At 54.6% G+C, this 17751-nt stretch overlaps 7 protein-coding genes across 7 annotated transcripts; 3 read left to right on the top strand and 4 right to left on the bottom strand.

Moving 5' to 3' along the window:
* Positions 1-14: 14 nt before the first annotated feature.
* PUNSTDRAFT_140545 (uncharacterized protein) lies at positions 15-3570 on the bottom strand (the record flags this gene model as incomplete). Its single annotated transcript, XM_007379055.1, has 8 exons — positions 15-1877; positions 1936-2191; positions 2256-2388; positions 2436-2917; positions 2971-3036; positions 3086-3190; positions 3250-3389; positions 3450-3570. The coding sequence occupies 8 exons, from the start codon at positions 3568-3570 to the stop codon at positions 205-207; spliced, it is 2976 nt and encodes a 991-aa protein (XP_007379117.1). The 3' UTR covers positions 15-204.
* A 554-nt stretch (positions 3571-4124) lies between these two features.
* Positions 4125-5478, top strand: PUNSTDRAFT_49026 (uncharacterized protein). The gene is made up of 4 exons (XM_007379054.1): positions 4125-4336; positions 4392-4484; positions 4541-4835; positions 4896-5478. The coding sequence occupies exons 1-4, from the start codon at positions 4130-4132 to the stop codon at positions 5186-5188; spliced, it is 888 nt and encodes a 295-aa protein (XP_007379116.1). The 5' UTR covers positions 4125-4129; the 3' UTR covers positions 5189-5478.
* A 154-nt stretch (positions 5479-5632) lies between these two features.
* PUNSTDRAFT_58483 (uncharacterized protein) lies at positions 5633-8471 on the bottom strand (the record flags this gene model as incomplete). The annotated part of the gene is made up of 13 exons (XM_007379053.1): positions 5633-5952; positions 6021-6061; positions 6112-6221; positions 6276-6432; positions 6486-6820; positions 6871-6951; positions 7012-7404; positions 7459-7904; positions 7955-8058; positions 8116-8160; positions 8224-8264; positions 8324-8353; positions 8415-8471. The coding sequence occupies 13 exons, from the start codon at positions 8469-8471 to the stop codon at positions 5633-5635; spliced, it is 2160 nt and encodes a 719-aa protein (XP_007379115.1).
* A 500-nt stretch (positions 8472-8971) lies between these two features.
* PUNSTDRAFT_95853 (uncharacterized protein) lies at positions 8972-10105 on the bottom strand. The gene is made up of 9 exons (XM_007379052.1): positions 9968-10105; positions 9885-9907; positions 9783-9829; positions 9716-9727; positions 9591-9660; positions 9531-9536; positions 9365-9450; positions 9248-9308; positions 8972-9190 (listed from the first exon to the last, which is right to left on the bottom strand). The coding sequence occupies exons 1-9, from the start codon at positions 10070-10072 to the stop codon at positions 9184-9186; spliced, it is 417 nt and encodes a 138-aa protein (XP_007379114.1). The 5' UTR covers positions 10073-10105; the 3' UTR covers positions 8972-9183.
* Positions 10106-10449: 344 nt separating this feature from the next.
* Positions 10450-11724, bottom strand: PUNSTDRAFT_49022 (uncharacterized protein). The gene is made up of 5 exons (XM_007379051.1): positions 11481-11724; positions 11080-11433; positions 10932-11025; positions 10687-10873; positions 10450-10632 (listed from the first exon to the last, which is right to left on the bottom strand). The coding sequence occupies exons 1-5, from the start codon at positions 11602-11604 to the stop codon at positions 10531-10533; spliced, it is 861 nt and encodes a 286-aa protein (XP_007379113.1). The 5' UTR covers positions 11605-11724; the 3' UTR covers positions 10450-10530.
* Positions 11725-13588: 1864 nt separating this feature from the next.
* Positions 13589-15985, top strand: PUNSTDRAFT_140541 (uncharacterized protein). The gene is made up of 2 exons (XM_007379050.1): positions 13589-14334; positions 14399-15985. The coding sequence occupies exons 1-2, from the start codon at positions 13665-13667 to the stop codon at positions 15721-15723; spliced, it is 1995 nt and encodes a 664-aa protein (XP_007379112.1). The 5' UTR covers positions 13589-13664; the 3' UTR covers positions 15724-15985.
* A 387-nt stretch (positions 15986-16372) lies between these two features.
* PUNSTDRAFT_110320 (uncharacterized protein) lies at positions 16373-17348 on the top strand (the record flags this gene model as incomplete). Its single annotated transcript, XM_007379049.1, has 8 exons — positions 16373-16388; positions 16445-16476; positions 16533-16571; positions 16626-16644; positions 16698-16879; positions 16938-17044; positions 17102-17235; positions 17290-17348. The coding sequence occupies 8 exons, from the start codon at positions 16373-16375 to the stop codon at positions 17346-17348; spliced, it is 588 nt and encodes a 195-aa protein (XP_007379111.1).
* Between the last annotated feature and the right edge of the window lie 403 nt (positions 17349-17751).

Here is a 17751-nt window from a genome sequence, read left to right as displayed (position 1 = left end):
CATAGAGTATATCAGGTAGATTGAAAATCGTTAGATTGTCTACTGTTCGTCTCGACAATCAGGAGTACATGAGTGCGGCGGCGTAGGAGAGAGCGGTTAGTAGTCGGCATATCTTCTACTACCCAATAAACGAATGCTAAAGTACCAAGTGAATATTGTGCATGCAAAGGAAAAAAAACCAAGCTTTTGTCCCATTTACAGCCGTCATTGATGAGCCCTATCTGAACCCGCGAGGAGACTGTCGAACAATCCCCCTGCACTGCTTTCGTTCCGCAGTTGTAACATGTAGACGATGCCCGTTCGCTGCCCGTTATCGCTCAGCTCCACCGCGACGCCCGTCTTGCCAACCCTTTCAACCCCATCTGTGAGTACAATAGTGGAAATAAGTGTCGAGCGTTTCTTGTCCTCCGCCTCGACGACGAGTTGCTTCACATTCGTGGGACTTTCATGGTAAAGCTTTAGCTTGGCTGAGCCTAGGGACTTCCATTGGGCGTGCTGCTGCTGTAAGAAGACCTTGCACTTCATCTGCGCGGTGATGGCGGATGTCGTAGGACCCTGCGCAGCTTGCAGGACCGGGGATGCAGGCGGGCTGAGTTCGTCCTCGTATGAACTAGAAGCTCCGCCGCTACCGGCCATCGATGCCGCTCGAGCGTTGTTGGCGGAAGGAAGGAGGGGGCGCGATGGCGGAGGCAAAGACCCAACGGATTCAGCGAGGCTAGGATTTGTCGGGAAACTGGCTGGAGGGATGACTGGTATGGGCGGGCGAGGAGCGTTGAGAGCGTTTCGCTCGAACTGGGAGGCCAACGCGCTCGAAGAACTCGATTTCCGAAGCAAATTTTGTCCGTTGGAGCTTCCAGGACCAGGGTACGATACGCCATTCGGCCCGGGTCCGGGACCAGGACCGTACGGTGGACCCGATCTAGCACCGGGTCCGGGGATCATCATATTGGGCCCAGGACGAGGTGGAGGCACTCCCATCTGCTGCGAGGAAGGTCCGGCCGGTATGGGCCCCGGCGGGCCTCCCGGAATGAAGGGCAGCGCGGCGCCCGGTGGGGGTCTTCCAGGGCCATACGGTCCTGCTCCTGCGCTTGTACTGCGTGGAGGTGGGATGAAAGAGCCGGGTCCTATAGGACCTTGACCAGGAACTGGAATGGGGCCATTAGGTCCCATCGACCCCGGTCCACCAGGTATGATCTGCCCAGGACCAAAACCCTTCGGTGGCGGGGGAGGACCTCCCATTTGTGCCGATGGGCTTGGCCGTCCACCACCCAGTGACTCCGCCCTTTCCATGCCAGGAACACCCCCGCCGAAAGCCTCGCTAGAGTTCCGTGGCAAACTTGGCCGCTCATTCGTGTCGCCTATAGGAGCTCCTGATGGCGGGGCGTTTAGAGGGCTCATACCGGGAGCTCGGCCTTCAGGGGACATGGGACTTCGCTGGGGACCGCTCATGCCTAACATTGGGGGAGGACCAGGGCGCATGGCGAGTGGTTGCATAATTTCCGCTCCTCTCGAGGTGGATCGCTGAGGCGGACTCCATCTCCTTTCCTCTGTATACATTGAACCCGAAGTGGGCGAAGCGATTCTGCTTGAGGGGGACGCCATTCTGCCTACACTTGAACCAGGGGGAGAAAAGCTACGTTCAGATGACCGCTCGGAGGGTTCGGCTGACACAGGGCCACTAGAAGGTGTCGCGACATATGTGGAAGGCCTGGGAATCGTGCTGAGAGGCGGCATAGGAGGCGGCGGCGGCTTTGCCATGTTGGCTGCGAAGCTGATGCAATCATCGAACTCTTTGAGAAGTAGATCCCGAGTTCGGCGCGAGTCGGCGTGAATCGTGAGCGTCTCTTTCTTCATGATGGTCACAGCGAGTGCCGCATCTGCAATTCAATATAATGTGTCGGTCCCAAGCCATACGCAGGCAAATTGTGAAATCACCTGAATCGGCCACTTTGCTTGTGCGAAGATGCTTTCCGGCTAATGGCGGATAGAGTAAAAACATATCGGCGCCATCGGGATTAACAGACGTCCTCTCGCAGACAAGGAAGAGGTCGGTGAGAATGAAGATATGTCCATGTTGGTGGACGACTGGTATCCCGGTAGAGCGAGGTGTGAGCTCAATCGCAACGTCGGCAGAAACAAGGATCTCCCGGCTGAAGGTCAGAGAGGGAGGAGCTATTTGCAGGCGAACTTGCTAATGCAGAAACAGCATCAGTTTTGATGATATTGCTAGTCAATAAAAACATCGGACAAAATACCTTGGGTTTCATGGTGAAGATATCCAAGCAACGTTCTGTCGATAGACGGCGTTCCAGGTCGGTGATGGGCATGTTCATGGTCGAAGAGGACATTCTATCGTATGATTGCGCTGTCTCTCCCGAGGATCTCGCACTGGGAACGACATGAGCATATTCCGCCTTATATAAGCGTATGCTTACACGTTGAATTGTCCCTGCTTTGATGAGACACTCGTCGAATCCCTTGCCCTCATATCGATTACAACCTCGTCCTCTGTGTCTCCCAGATTATGGTTCATAGCGGGTTGCTGCACCGCAGCAACATCCAACTCCATCCTCTGATCCAGCAGTGCTAGCAGTTCATCTAGCTTCTCCACCGCTCCCTGAAGTAGCTTGTGATCACTCCGTCCAGGCATGGTACTTTTCAGCAGCCTGCCGTAAAGCTTGCGGTAATACTTTATCCGTCCGCGCGGAAGGAGGAAGAGCGCGTCGAGCGTCCAAAGGGGCGGCTCGGAAGGATGGTAATGAGGAGGTGAATCAGGTGGAAGAGGAGGCGGATTGGAGGCGGAAAAGGCAGCGAGCACGGAGGGAAGGCGGGTAGCGGGTGCAAGGGAGGACCAGCGGTCGAATCCGGTGCGGAATTTAGAGCAGTAGTTGGTGTAGGGTCCCTCGAGGTCTTCGATCTATGCCAGTGTTTGAGACTATTAGATTACCGGGTATGAAAAATCGAACATACCCATCGCATGAGTAGATCACCTAGTGCTTTCGGCGAGGATGGGTTGGGCCCGATGTCGTTAAGTTTCTGGGGAGCTGTCAACAGAGAGTAGGCTGGCACACTCGTTTACACTGACCGCGAGCAATCCGCGATTCGCCTTGAATATGCCCTCAACGCCGCGAAACATGGCATCTAGCTCCGGCGGTGGTAGATTGGATTTGGACCATGCTGACGCGACTTTCTATTCGATACTTAGTGGTCAACCGGATGATACGCGGCAGGGACAGACGGAGCGCGCACCCGTATGATTCCGGTGAGCTGGTCGACGTAGACCCTCTCCGTTTCTATGAGATCGACGAGCGGATTCGCCTTCTTGCTTTTGGTCGGGCCATCGACAGGCGAGAGCGGGGTGTTCGGCGTGGAGGGGAGGCTGCCGCGGCCTTTTGGGACGACGGGTCAGTAAATTGAGAAGTGGCTCGATGCAGATGGATGATATTCACCGTCGTCGGGAGGCCTGAGCCCTATTGCGATCGGCGCAAGCGAGGTTGGGGTGTGGTGGCCGACGGGCCCGTCGGTGTGCTTTGGTGGCAGCGGCGGGAGCTGTTCGTCATAGGCAGCCATCGTCTGCAGCAGACTCGCAGCAAAGCAGTCTGGCCTGTGCAGGCGCCGTCGTCGTGTAAGAAGAGCTGTCCCGGCTTCCGACGAGACTCGACGCGGTCGTGACGGTCAATAGCGTTGCACGTCATCCAGCGCCTCGCCCTGCCTCACCCGTTACTCGTGTTACAGAAATTGTAGTCGCTGTCAGCACATTGCATGTCTTTCCTTCGTGCATCTTGCTCGCATATGAGCTCGACATGTGGTGCTCTCTCGACTTCGCGCATATCACACATTGCACATACGGCGATGCCAACTCAGCCAAGGTGCGTTCGCGGCCTCAACGCGGTGCGTGTTGGGACATGATCAGACCGTGTCTCCGCTTCAGTCCGACCGGTTCGCGTCCCAGTTACGTACTGACGTTTCATCGCGTTGCATGGCAAAAGTTGAACTGAGTCCATGCGTAAACCGCTTTATGATTAACTACCGAGTGGATTGCAATCTAAGGACATCACGTGCCGCTACATCTGCGTCATTGCCCGACCGGGTCTGAGCGCTACCCCCCACCGGTCCGTAAGTTCGTTCCATGGATGCCCGCCGACCACCTCCCATTACCCGCCGAGATAATGACCCCGTACGCGCGACTCGACTCATTGTCTGGGCAGACTACTTCCTCAAATCAGAGGACCGCGTGGAGCGCTACCTCCGACCTGAGCTCGAAGCCGGAAACGTGTCTTTACGCGACTTTGAGCATGCAAAAGGTTTCCTCACCAGCAATCATCGGAGCTACCCCGTCGGTCACCTTACCATCATACACATTCTGTAATCTCATTGCTACCTCTGCTCAGTTTTTCGGCGGCTTCCTAGCCGCTCTCGGAGTGTCGACGTACGGCAGATATCGCGCTAAATGGTCCTTTGGGCGAATGGCCGGTGCTGCTATAGTAAGCAAGAAAAAGAGGTTCTCCGCTCTGTCGACTCTTCACAAGCATGCCTTTAGGGTGCAGGCTTCTTCGGTTCCGTTCTAGGGCGATCTCTACACGCGAAAGCTTTGTTTGATTTCTCTCGCTCGTTAGAAGATCCGGAAGGATTCACTCGAGCACTCGAGAACGCATACAAAGTACAGACGGAGCATACCCGGATTATGTCTACCAGAGCGAACGTGGATACCGGCGAGGACTGCGACCTGAATCCCCAGGATGGTCCTTCAAGCGACTTCGAACGTCGCCGCCTGGAAAATCCTTCTCTCCCGAATGATCAGAATCGGACCGCGGCTGGTTCGGGGGGCGATACGGGTGGGCTCCTACCTCGGTATCAGGTGCTGCGGGCCGTTCTAATGTACAAACACTGCGCAGGTCGCCCTACAATGACCTCGCGTTGGGAGCAAATACGCGCGGCGAACGCACGAAATGCCGCGCAAGGGTCTACTTGGGAAGCCATCCGTCAGACGTCCGGAAAGGCTGCAATTACAGCTCGATCGGCACCTTCAGATCCCGGCAACGGGCCGACAAGTGCAAACGTTGGAAGTGGAGATGATGGGGTGAACATCGATCAGCCCATATCTCAAGCCGACTTTGAGGCGATGCTAGAGGCAGAGCGCATCATCGCGAAGGCTGAAAATGACGACCCCACTCCTACCTGGAAGTGATCCATCCCTTTCCGCGCCAGTCCGAGTTGCGTGCTATAATGTATTTTAGGTCATGTCCTACGACTGGTGCACCCGAACACAGGAGATCGTTGGAGCCGTGCATCTATCTTGTACCGCAACAACGTGCAGTGAGCGCATTAGTACGTATCAGCATGAGCGTAGTACTCTACGTGCTGGATCACCCGAAGCCCCGACTGGTTTGGTGTTAGTCTCACAGATGCTTGGACTACGCGTTCATATGACTTTCACGTCACAAACAAGTACGTACTTCGCGTTGCCCAGTGCCGAATGATGACTATATACACTACTATGACACATGATCAGAAAGTCCAGGAGGAATGATCGCATATGATTCAGAGATCAACAAGAACAGAGACCACAGGAGTCCGATATTCTAACCATGCCCGAAATGCCCGGCTTGGGACAACACCTCGTTCGTCCCCATCATACAGTCTCGACGCCCCAGCTCGATAGCGTCGGATCCGGACTCATGGTGGACATGGGTGTTGACGAGATGGATGAAACAATTCTCGCTGTTGCGGGTGGCGAACCTTGATTAGACATGACTTCGTAAGGCGGGCTAACGGGCAACGGCGCGATATGGTGATCGTCTCGACCGGCAGCGGCAGCGGTCTCCTGGGCATCGGCGAATACTCGCGCGTGCGAGAACGGATACAGCGGAATCCCGACCTGCAGAGGCTCCTTCTGCGTCGTCATGCGAACGATTTCTGACATGAGTCCCTGGAGAAGCTTCTCTTGACGTGCTGCGGCAAGGAAGGAAACGAATGTCAGCGCGAGCACGACTCAGTGTGGAATGCAGAGCTTGACTTACTCCCGATCGGCGAGCGACTGCCGTATTCCATCATTGCAAACCTGGGCCATGTTTAGGATGCGGCATCGAGAGACAGCGACCAATAGCTCACCTGAGTACATTGATCTCTCCCCACACGGAAGATTCTCGCTCCGTATCGCCAAGCTCGATGAAATACTTGCATAATTGTACTTGCACAACGGCTGCCAGGTACCAACATATCTACGCGGATATGATGTGAGGATATTAGATACCCGGATATCTGACCAAACCCACCGTAACGAACGGGTGTAACCGTGTGATGTCCAGCGACGTCGCGGAGAGAATATAGTACGCGGATAGGATTTCTCTTGCCGCCTGGATGCAGCGCGCGGTAGAGGCGGATTGCTGGTTGGAGAAGTCCAGGTACGGATTATGCAAGGTAATGGTAGCACTGCCAGAAACGTCATGAGCGGCTGGCCAACAGCAAGAACTGAGGATACAGACGCGTGCGGGATTATGTGGACCATATAAAGATCGGTGTCGACGCCCGTTGTCACATCGCCAACACCGTAGTTCTGTTTATACCCTTGAGGGATGTTTTCCAGAAAGTCCGTACAGACTAGTTTGTCTAAATCCTCGAAACCCGGAAGATGAAACGGGTCTTGGTTCTTCGACGGTGGCGATGTGGACCGTAGGTTGCTCCGCACGTTGTAATCTGTCACCTTGCCGAACAGCATCACGGACTTCAGGAGGAGCAAGAAGGAATCCGTGTACTGAGGAGGATGCCAGACGAAAACGTCTTTCGAGGCAAGATCTTGTGGGTTGCTCGGGACATGTGCCTGACAAGAATTGAGGGATGCCAACCTCATAATCAACGGCAGGCGTTTACCTCGATGGTGAGGAAGTCTTCGTTGCGCAGCGGCAGCTCGGTGCCGATGTCCCTTTCGTCCACGCTATGGAGCCAACCGCCCTGAAGGGTAAGAGGATGGATATGTATACGAGCACACAAATGTCCGAGATAGACACGTACCACCGCAACTATGCGATCAAAGATCATCGTCATCCACCATGCCCTGCGACGGCATTCCAAATCCAGCATATCCCTCGGAGGTGCCAAGTAAGCCCCTGGGGAAGCATTCCCCTGCGTGGTGAACGTGCCAGGATAGTTTAGCCTCAGCGGTATGGCCACCCTGGTCTGGAACCCAGCAAATATCCAGACTTCAACCCATCGCCCCTCCTGATAAAAGTACCAGGAAAGGATGATACAGGCTTGCATAACATCGAAAATGTCCTGACCGCTGGCCATGGTGCGATCGATATATTGCCGAGTCTTGCTCGCGTGAAACTCTGCGAATGGATCCCGTCGAGTACCGTCAGCAAGGGTCACGATGTCATGAGACGCCCATCGCGATGCGGATGCGCACTGTGATGTCAATATTGGTCAACCTGCGTTCTGGGATAAAGCCTGCGAACGTACGATAGCATGCAGTAGAGCTGAGTGGGGAAACCCCTGATCCTTTGGGTGGAGACGCAAGGAAGCCATAAATGACGGCTTATGTAGTATGCGCGATCCGCACGGGTCACATTTGAAGAATATGTCCACGAGATGCATCAGAACGTTCGGGTCAGGCAGATCAGGATTCCACCCCGAGAAAAGCAAATTCATGAATGGTTGGGGACTGTCGGCCTCGGACCGTGATTCGGGACGACCGGTGTCCATAATATCCGTCGGCATGCGATGAGTAGCCATGTCTAGGGAGGCACGGGGTAGCGCTATACCGTGAAGAGTTGGGCTATTGTCGTTGTCTAGTCGGCTCGAGCCTGAGAGAGACGGAGATGCACGCCCATTGAGGAGCCTGTTCCCTGGTGACAGCGATCGGGCTGAGTGTTCAGGAGATTCAAGCAGTTTGGACTTGAGGTGGTCTGTCCGGAGTTCCACTCAGGTTCGAATGGAAAGCATGGTGACAACGCACCAATCTGAGCTTCCAATAACCTGATTTTCTCTATCGGGTCGGTGTCTGGAGCGAGTGGAAGGCCCTCGACAGGGTCGTACGAACATGGAGGTTCTGTGGGATGTCTGCCGTGTGTGCTCTGGATCAACGAATGTCTCACTTTGCATCGAGTTGTCACGCACGTATACCCCACTGGTGCTGGAACGCTGACGAGTGCCTGCCATTGTCTGAATATTACGTTGAGCAGAGGTTCCAATCCTTAGATATCATGCCTGATCAATTGGACATACTTGACGCAAGTTCCACAATGTGGCCGCGCAGCATCGCATTTCTGTTGAAGCAGGCATGTGTTACATTCACGGTATTTCTTGATGTCTTGAATGGACTCACCAGTTTCCTCTTCCGACACTGTCTGCAGGCCTGATCGGTATCTTGCGTATGAGCAAGGATGTGCCAAGCAGCGCCGTCCGAAACGCCGCACCTGGTTTCTCCTGAGCGCAGGTCGCCCTGTTGCGGAGGACGGGGCCGCCTTGGGCATCTCGGTGGGCGTTGATGAGACAGGAGCCACTTCCAAACTTGTAAGATACGTAGGTCCTGCCGAGCGCTTGAGACAGAACAGACCGTCGTCGCAGAGTTATACGTGCTAGATTGATGCGTCCTGGTCGGCGTTGTCAACACAAGGTTTTGTCGTTGCCAGTATTCGGTCGGGCGCTACTTCGTGCAGGTAGCGTCCGCGGGTATGCAAGAGCATTTTCTCATCGGGGTCACTTATATCTCCCTCTGCGTTGAGGAAGTCTCAAGATCTTCCGATGCAGATCTCGTCACGATGATACATTCCATGGAACACGCCGGCTGACGGCATCGCCCTGAGACCGCACTCTGCTGTCGCTCGGCCGGGTACATGCTGTCAACTTTCATCGCCCTGCCAGGTTTGTCAACTGGGACTGCATCTCCTAGTAAGTATCGCTATTGTTTCCTTGGTGTACGCACGCAGCCTCATTGCCACTGCTGCGGTCGAGACTGGTCCCGTGAACGTCGGTCGGAAATAGGTCAGCTATATTTGTATGATGGGCCACTCGTTGTGTAGTTATTATGTAGTTGGAACATACACTCGACTCTGCACGAAGACAACGCATACGAACAAAGTCCCGTCACTGCGCTCCTAGGAACGGTATATAACCATCAACAGAAGTGACCTTGAACCTTGAGCATACGGCAGGTGCATCGCATGGTCTACGCGTCGGACCAACCTAGGATCTGCGATAGACGATACGCTGAGTTACGAGAGGATAGAAGCAGTTCTCAACGTCTCACAGAATTGTTGCAACTATACGGCGGCTATGAGGATGGTGTCTGAACTCCGTCAGATAAATACCTGTATACGCATCAGCCTGGCCGCCCTAACCGATCTCTTATGAGAGGAACACAAACCTTGCCAGGTTCCTAGATTCAATCTTCCATCCGTTATCGGGATCGTGATAGTGGGTCCGATCAAGGAGGTCTTCGTGTGGGATACACTGCCGCGATGAAGAGGACGTGTTAGTGCACAGGCAAACATACGAAGCATTACCTGCGAGGGCTGAAACGATGAGCTTACGAGTCGCTATATCATTGCTGCCGTTAGACACAGTTGTATATATGCCGTACAAAGGCTCACTCAGGGCCTTCATCAGTGTGTATCCAATTTAAGCTCTCCGGGACAATACGATCAAGGGCCATAGTCATGTCTGGAGGGTTCGTGAGCCACCGTCCTGCTGATGGTACGAGTACAGGTATAGTTACCTTTACGAACGTCTGTAGCGCTGGCATTTTCATCGTGAGCGGCATAAATCACCTTGGTAAGACATACCAGGATCGAAGTTCTCATTTATAGTCAGAGCGGCCGATGTATGTTGACTATCGCCAGAGAGAGCATGAGTGTACGAGTTGCGTTCATCTGAGGGTTACTGACATGAAAAGATACAGCATTCCGATCTGTCGGCGCGCATGATAATCAGCAAGCGTACCCCTCGCTCAATGTTGACCATAAATCGCCTTTACGTCTCGCAAGCCGGGACCGATATGACCCAGTACCTCCTCTGTGATGAGATGACATCCTTTGCCCCGTCGAGACAGCGTGAAGGTCTTCTGCCAACCCATGGAAGCCGAATGACGCTTAGGTATGTATGATGTTCCCGGAAAAGAGTCCTTGCAACTCTGTGGGATCGACCCGGTGCACAACAAGGTCCTGGTCAGATGATCTCGCCCCGATACTACTGATTACTTATGACCAAAAAAACCTCGTAATACCTTCGTTACCCGAGCTTGCCTCAGGAAATATACACGGTTATCTCGCATCATCATCTTTTCTTTTATATAGAGATGACAAAGAAAATCAGGAATGGATGGCAACCTAAAGTACATTGACTAACATCTTTCTAATGTGTACATAGGTGAAATCTACTTGCATCACTGAAGTTGCGATGGCAAAGCAAGCGAATATCAATGCGCGGGGCACCCGCCATTCTTCCAGTAGCAAAAGCAGTGCATAATTCGGCAAGGAACAACACAGATGCCACGCGGATACGCCCATGCAACTCGGGAGTAGACTGATGAAATCATTCCTCTCCGCCATATCTCCTCGACCTGTCGAGCCCGCCTCGGTTGCCTGGGACATTGCGGTTCCGACATGTATTCGCGTAATGCCCCTTCTCTCCACACTAGACGTATTGTTGTCATCCAAGGTTATTCACTGCGAAAGCTTCGCTACTCACCTTGAAGCACATGACATCGTCCAGGTTCCGGCGAGGGGGGCCAACCATCGGGTTTCCGGTCAACGATGGCCCACCACGGTCAAAATCCGCATATCGACCGTATCCTGGAGGTGGAGGACCGAGATCCCGGTTGGCAGGAGGTGGTGGAGGTTCATATGCTGATGGTGGCGGTAGCTGCGGTTTCGGGCTAGGATGACAACTTTGTGTCGGCACAGACTGCCCATTGAGTATAGAGAAGAACGTACTGGCCACGCGGACAGTCAGGTCCCATCGGGCAGAAGCCCGAGAGGTATAATTGACAAGCAACTCTCCGGATGTGCTTGCGGGGGCATGTCGGGCCTTCGGACAACGTGGCTTAGAGGACGCCTAGCAACGAGGGCAACCGTTGCTCACCTAGCTTACAGAATCCTCTTCTGTAGTCCGGGCACTCGATTTTGCGCTCCTTCGGGTGTGCGTATAGACATTCGTCGCCAGCCGAGCAGTAACCATATTTGGCATACCACCAACACTCGGGCATTCGCCGGAGGTTGTACTCGTGCAAAAATTCACAAGCGTCACCTTTCTTACAAAGCCCGCGCAACCAGTGTTTGCATACGGTAGCAAGACGCTCGCGATCTCGAGGATGTGTCGGCAGCTGTTTCGGTGGTTGAAAATTGGCAGGAGAAGGAGTAGTATGGCGTAAGGGACAGTGCAAAGGTCCCAGCGGGCAGCCAGCTGGCGTAAGAGCCAGCCGACATATCTGGTCGTCTACCGGGAGTTCTCAACAGGTTGCAAATAGTAAGGCAGCGACGCACCTTTGTCCAGCTTTATCCCGAGCTCATTCTTGATCAACACTTCCTCTCGGAAATTGTTCTGGTGAAACTGTGGACGGACGATATCCCTCAATACCGACGGCCCAGCAGCGAGAGTCACGCTCATGTTTGATTCTTTACTGTCGCGTTATGATGTCTTCCTGTATTGGCGTAAGAGGGACAGGGCTACCACCGCTGGCCCGAAGCTGATGATCCTATTGGCGGCGTCCACGGAGGTGAAACGGTGAACGTTGAACGCTTCGAGCGTGGCACAGCGGGAAATCCTAGGAATCTGGGGAAAGCATATAACAAAACTATTGTATAATAACTATGGTTGTTAGTGACATATTTTCAGCTAAGCTAGCTTGAAGTTATGACAGATTTATCTCAAGGATGCAGACGTATGTCAGAAACATGACTACTTTCCTGGTCGCTTTGCAGTAAGTTTGACATCAGTTGGCTCAATTTAGCTCACTGCTTTTCTGAATCATCTTGCCAATTATTTCTGATATATTTTGCCCAGATTCAGCCTGTTTCCCGCAGTGTGGACTGAAGTAAGTCGGTCAACGTTGACATTATGTAACCAGTCTTTGGTCAGCATCGACACGTGCTAGTTGTCGATCGACCCAATTTCCGTTGTACGTTGTAGGTTCCCTACATACTCTGTAGTATAGTATACATGACTGTCGGTGCTTTGCTTTCACCAGACCCCTAGCAGCTTCACGTTTGCGCCTAGTGACCGAGCGGCGTTCGCGTTGCGCTCCAAAAAGTCTTGCCAAGGGGAGGAGTCATAGTGGGCGTCTGCTGCGCTCCTTTCCACTCCCTTAACATCGGTAGGTACCGGACGGCATTCCTCGAGCTCTATAAAGTAAACACCTTCAAAGAGCCGCCCGCCCAACGCAGCGCGACGGTCAATGCTAATAAGGCACGTATTGTGGGCGATGATCTGAAGAATTCCGAGAAACGCCGCTGAACTTCCGCCCGAACCGGAGGGTACCAATCTAATCAAGGCATGCCAAGAATCTTTGGTTCTGGAAAATGAGGATGCAACGGTGGGGTAAGGTAGCGTCGTGTTGAGTCCGTAAGAAAGAATAAAAAAACGTGTGTAGTTCTCTAAATCGATGAACGTAAGGCCGTGCTCGGATGTGAATGGCTGTAAAGTATACCCTTTTCGTTTTGGATACCTTGAAATAGTACTTCTAAACCGTCGAAGATGCTCGTACAGATCTTTGAGCAAATCACGGCAGTCGTACCCCTCTCAGGATCGTCGCTGGCCCTATTCGCCAGTAATCGGGCGGCTAATCCTGTGGATGCTTCTTTCGTCAACTCAGCCTCGGGTAGCCTCTCCGATAAGAAGCGGGAGCATTGACCAAGCGCCTGCACAGTATGAACGCGTTGCGATCGTCGTCATGATGTCGTAGTTACCTGCTCATGGCTGATCACACGTGTGATATCTTCGATTTTGACGCCGGCGCGAACAACCAGGCAATGTTCCACGGCGAGCTGTACTTGACCGCGCACATGGACAGTCTCGCCAACGGCTGGCAGGCGTAGGAGGTCGAAGGTCTCGGCCACCGCACCGAAGATGGAGTTTTCTCGAGGCAGTAGTGCGAAGGGGATTTCGGGGGACACGGAGCGAAAGACGTCTGGGAAAAGAAGTACGTGAGATATCAGGCAGAGGGAACAAATAGATTTGAAGACGTGCCGGCGATGGACTTGGCGAGATGGTATGTTACTCCGTCAGAGAAGGTGTCATGGGCGACCTGTGGAGCATTAGAGACGAAGATCTTATGTGCATCAGCCGGGGCTACGAACCTGGTGAGAATACGTACCCAGAGGGCCGAGGATGGCGAGTCGTGGGGTCGGAGTTGGCATCTTGATCGAGCAGCCAATGCTGTGCAACCAGACGCGCGAGGATTACGTCCATCACGTGCTCCGTCGCGTCGCGCGTCGTGCCTCATGTTTTTGAAGCTCCGCCTGAATGTTAATGGCGGTGTGCCCGGTGTCATCTTGCCCCGACCCTGTCTCTCCCATTGACCCCCGCCAGCTTGCTTACCCCGCCGTCTTGATTTTCTCTCGTCTCCCCCTCGCGTCTCTCTCCCGCACGCCGGCTGCGTACAGGAATCAGCACGTTGTCGTTGATCGCACTCACGCGGCGGCACATCGCAGACACCATCCCCAGCGGCCATGGCCGATAACCACACCGCGATCACCCCAGATTCCTATCAGCTCTCTGCCGCCCCCGCGCCTCTGACGCGTCCGCCGAAACGTTCTCACTCAGCTTCGTGCGAGCTCCCTTTCTTCAAACCTGCCGAGGAATCGTTCAACCCATTGCCATACGCTCCCGCGCATACACACCCCAAGCAAGCCCCACGACCCGCGCCCGTCCGCGCCCCTCTTGCGCCTGGAATGGCCTATGCTCCTCCTCCAATGGATCCCACTCCTGATGACCCCAACGCGTTGTTCATCCATCCGCCATTCACAGATTTCCCAAACGCCCACCTGTACGGCCCGGAGGGCCTTACTTACTCGGTCTTGGCCGCCAATCCGGAATGGTTTCTGGACCCTGACGACTTCAAGTCCGCCACCAACGACAGCGAGGATGCTCTTGCTTATCCAGCTAAACTTGAGCCCCCAAGAGGTTGGTGTCCCGCTAAGAAGAAGGATCTGAAGGAAAGGGGTGTCGACAACTGGCCCGAAGGACAAGAACCTCGCCTCAGGTGCACGTTTTGCCGAAGGACGTATGCAGGCGTGAATGCAAAGAGCATGTGGCGCCGCCACGTTTACGAGAAGCATAAGATCGCGATGTCCAATCGACGGGACGGTCAGGAGCGAGTGCGTGGACGTAACTCCAATAGTAAGACCCCTCTGGTGTCCCGCGCTGTATCTTTGTTGACGGACCATCTCTCCTTCGGAAACAGAGGAGAACAGATTGGTCAGCAGAGACACCCGGAGGCCGCAAAAGTTGGAGGCAGCTATGGCGATGCAGCCTCCGAGGGTTCCTCATGTCATTGGTCACTATCGTGTCCGGAATGCCGAACAAATGCCTCCCCCTGCGGCGCCCTTGATGGTCCCGGGCGAATTCCCCAACATGATGTCGTACGTCGACGGTCAGTGCGTGGAACATGCGCACCCGTTGTCCCAGTCTACGGTGGCATCGAACACACCGCCGTTGACTCCCCAGGAGTTGGAATCTCCGCAGGCCTTCTCCCTCTCTCTTCCATCTCTCTCTGAGGCGCAAGTAACGTCGACGCCCGTGGCAGGTACATCTACTACCCCCCTCCGAGTTACCGTCCCTGCGTCCCCATACAATCCTATGTTGACGCCGGCGTTCCGGCATTCGCCTCCACGATTACCGTCCGATCAACCTTGGCGCTTTCCTAGTCCGTCACATCCCTTGCATCTACAGAGCGCCCGCGATCTTTCTCTCGGGGTGATTCTCGGATGCAAGAGCAGTCCATTCACTCCTGGGCCAATGAGGAGCCCAGCGGTTGTGTCGTCTGTACGAGGAACTCCCATTGCCACCAGCCCTTTGAGCAGGTCGCGATCTCTGACCGGCCAAGTTCGGATGCCCTCGGGCTCTACCCGCGCTAGAGCGACCCCACGTCGACTCTTTAGCACTGGATCCTTGCCTGCTGGACTCAATGCACATGGTCGGACCATCTACAGACCGAACGGCAGTCCTGCGGATGGAAGTGCGGACAGCAGTCTGCTCTCGGACACGACCGACTCCTCTGTCTGGACCTCCGATGGTGGATCGCTGCTCGAGCTGGAACCGCCCATTCGACTGGTCGAAGAAGATCCTTTCGCCGGCAGCGATCATCACTGGCTCCGCTTGGCGGAGACTAGTCCTGCCTTCGACAGGTCGAAGATGATGGCAAAGCGTAGCCCACCGTCATCGTGTTCCGAAATCGAAAGCCCAATTGCTCGGACCACCGCCCTCGTCGCCGAGGAGAGTCCGATTATCAGGAGTGCCCGGACGCAGTTAGGTGTCGGTGCTCTCTCGAAGCGTCCTACGCTTTCACTGCGCTTGTCCGATATCCGCACGTCGTCACGCACGGGACTAGGCATCGCCGGAGTTGATTTCGGAACGGACTCTAGCCTCATGTCGCCGTTTGCACTCAGCAACGACTCGGAGGAGGACGACGCCGACTCAGAGGAGTGCGTCGGTGGCCTGCTCTATCCCGACTCTGATGACGAGGACGCCATGGACACTCGTGCCAGGAAACGTCGCAAGAGCAACTAATTTGCGCCATCCGTTCTCCGATCTGGTTCTCGCTCTACCCCGACTCCACTTTTCAGCTGTCGCTATGTTCTGCTGTCGCGCTATCGTTGTCGTTATCCCTCTTGCGTATTCTCGTCGTCGTATGGGGTACCCGTATTGACCTGACGTTTGCATGCCTTCCACTCCCGGCACCACTACTGATTGGAGTAGGTGTTCGCATATGGTTACCCCCCTTATTGAACTGCAAAGATGGTGACTTTCTAGACGCCATTCATGCGCTCCCCCTTGGTTCTGTCCTCTGTTTCCGTCCCGACGCGGTTGTCTGTAACGAGGCCTAGTGCCTAACTATCTGTACACCATGTATCAGTAAAGTCGCGCAACCTGGGATGCCTGTGAGGCGAGGTGGTGTCCGTGCGCGCAGGAGCGGCAAGGCACGTGCTGTGAATCCATCTCCCGAAGGCATCGAGCGCCATCAACCGAGCCTCCTACCGTGTCTCGCTGCCGCCCAACCACGCCCGTTCTTGCGCGTGCCAACCGACAATCCCCGTCCTCTGTGCTCTTTTCTCTCTCTCCCTTCAGTCCCCGCCGTTCGTCCAAGGTCAGCACCCGTATACCGCCCCATCACCCCCCTCAACTTCTGCCACCTCCAGTCGACGAACGCCCCGCCAGTATGCAAGCCATCAAATGTAAGTCCCACACGACGTGTCGGCGCTGCGAAACGTGTCCCTGATAGCCGCCGTAGGTGTTGTCGTAGGCGATGGTGCCGTCGGAAAGGTGCAGAGCTCGTCTGCACAGTCGAGATAGAGGTGTTGATATGCCGGCCTGACTAGACATGTTTGTTGATCTCTTACACGACCAACGCGTTCCCCGTAAGCAGCATTACATCGACGACTCTGTGCCGTTATTCTGACGCTATCGCCCAGGGAGAGTATATCCCCACGGGTGCGTCGCCGTTCGTAGTCGCGCTTCAAGCCTCTCATGACGGGCAACCGTAGTTTTCGATAATTACTCTGCCAACGTGATGGTTGATGGAAAGACCATCTCTCTCGGATTGTGGGATACTGCCGGCCAGGAGGATTACGATCGTCTCCGTCCTCTATCATACCCGCAGACCGATGTATTCTTGATCTGCTTCTCGCTCGTCAGTCCCCCTAGTTACGAGAACGTCCGAACCAAGGCATGTTGTGATCCCCAGTCTTCTCGTCCAATCTCTCTGATCGCTCTCCTACCGCCAGTGGTACCCGGAGATCTCACATCATGCGCCGTCGACCGCCACCGTCCTGGTGGGCACCAAGTTGGACTTGCGTGAAGATGAGGCGACCATTGCCAAGCTGCGGGAGCGGTAGGCGGCAATCCGGTGTCTCCTCGTATGACGACGGCCTCACCTTCGCTTCACCAGCCGAATGGCCCCCATACAATACTCGCAGGGTGTGGCGATGGCAAAGGACATCGGTGCCGTGAAGTACCTCGAGTGCTCCGCGCTGACGCAGAAGGGTCTGAAAACGGTCTTCGATGAGGCTATCCGCGCTGTCCGTGAGTGTCGATAAGCCGCTGGTCCTAGGAGATGGCATTGACCGCTGCCGTTAGTGAACCCGGCTCCTAAGGAGAGGAAGAAGGACAAGAAGGGCGGATGCGTTGTTGCATGAGAACATCGGTACTGATGTGCTCCATTTAGAGGCAGGAGGGGGTGGTTATCGGAGTGTCTACGCGGCGCGGCAATTGGCCTTTACGCCGTTCTTGATCATGATGTTCTTTACGTTTCCCCATCTGTATACGCCATTTTTTCATGTCTATGGAATCGAGGAGTTGTGTGTTTTATTCGCATCTTGCTGCTACACGCCCAACCAGGCGAACGCTGGAAACCAGGGAATCAGCTGGCCGCCGGATTCCACCGATTTCAACGAAGGATTCCACTGGCACGGCTTCCCACCGGACGCGCGCCGGAACGTCCGGTGGATTCCAGGGCAGCCTGAATCGCCGCCGGATTTGGATAGGTGCTTCCATGAATGGTATATCATTCCCACAGATACATCTCCCAACGTTTTGCTC

Source organism: Punctularia strigosozonata (assembly GCF_000264995.1).
Source record: "Punctularia strigosozonata HHB-11173 SS5 unplaced genomic scaffold PUNSTscaffold_1, whole genome shotgun sequence".
In the NCBI taxonomy this organism is placed as follows: Eukaryota; Fungi; Basidiomycota; class Agaricomycetes; order Corticiales; family Punctulariaceae; genus Punctularia; species Punctularia strigosozonata.
The sequence above is the reverse complement of the archived record's forward strand: the minus strand, read 5'-3'. Positions and strand labels throughout refer to the sequence as shown.

Coding starts and splice junctions, on each gene's coding strand:
- PUNSTDRAFT_49026 (XM_007379054.1), top strand. CDS start 4,130: ATGGATGCCCGCCGACCACCTCCCATTACCCGCCGAGATAATGACCCC. Junction 4,485..4,540: donor GAATGGCCGGTGCTGCTATA/GTAAGCAAGAAA, acceptor GCATGCCTTTAG/GGTGCAGGCTTCTTCGGTTC. Junction 4,836..4,895: donor TGGTTCGGGGGGCGATACGG/GTGGGCTCCTAC, acceptor AACACTGCGCAG/GTCGCCCTACAATGACCTCG.
- PUNSTDRAFT_95853 (XM_007379052.1), bottom strand. CDS start 10,072: ATGGGTTGGCAGAAGACCTTCACGCTGTCTCGACGGGGCAAAGGATGT. Junction 9,830..9,884: donor GGAATGCTGTATCTTTTCAT/GTCAGTAACCCT, acceptor CTCTGGCGATAG/TCAACATACATCGGCCGCTC. Junction 9,309..9,364: donor GAATCTAGGAACCTGGCAAG/GTTTGTGTTCCT, acceptor ATGCGTATACAG/GTATTTATCTGACGGAGTTC.
- PUNSTDRAFT_49022 (XM_007379051.1), bottom strand. CDS start 11,604: ATGAGCGTGACTCTCGCTGCTGGGCCGTCGGTATTGAGGGATATCGTC. Junction 11,434..11,480: donor CGGGATAAAGCTGGACAAAG/GTGCGTCGCTGC, acceptor AACTCCCGGTAG/ACGACCAGATATGTCGGCTG. Junction 11,026..11,079: donor AAGAGGATTCTGTAAGCTAG/GTGAGCAACGGT, acceptor CGTTGTCCGAAG/GCCCGACATGCCCCCGCAAG.
- PUNSTDRAFT_140541 (XM_007379050.1), top strand. CDS start 13,665: ATGGCCGATAACCACACCGCGATCACCCCAGATTCCTATCAGCTCTCT. Junction 14,335..14,398: donor GCGTGGACGTAACTCCAATA/GTAAGACCCCTC, acceptor CTTCGGAAACAG/AGGAGAACAGATTGGTCAGC.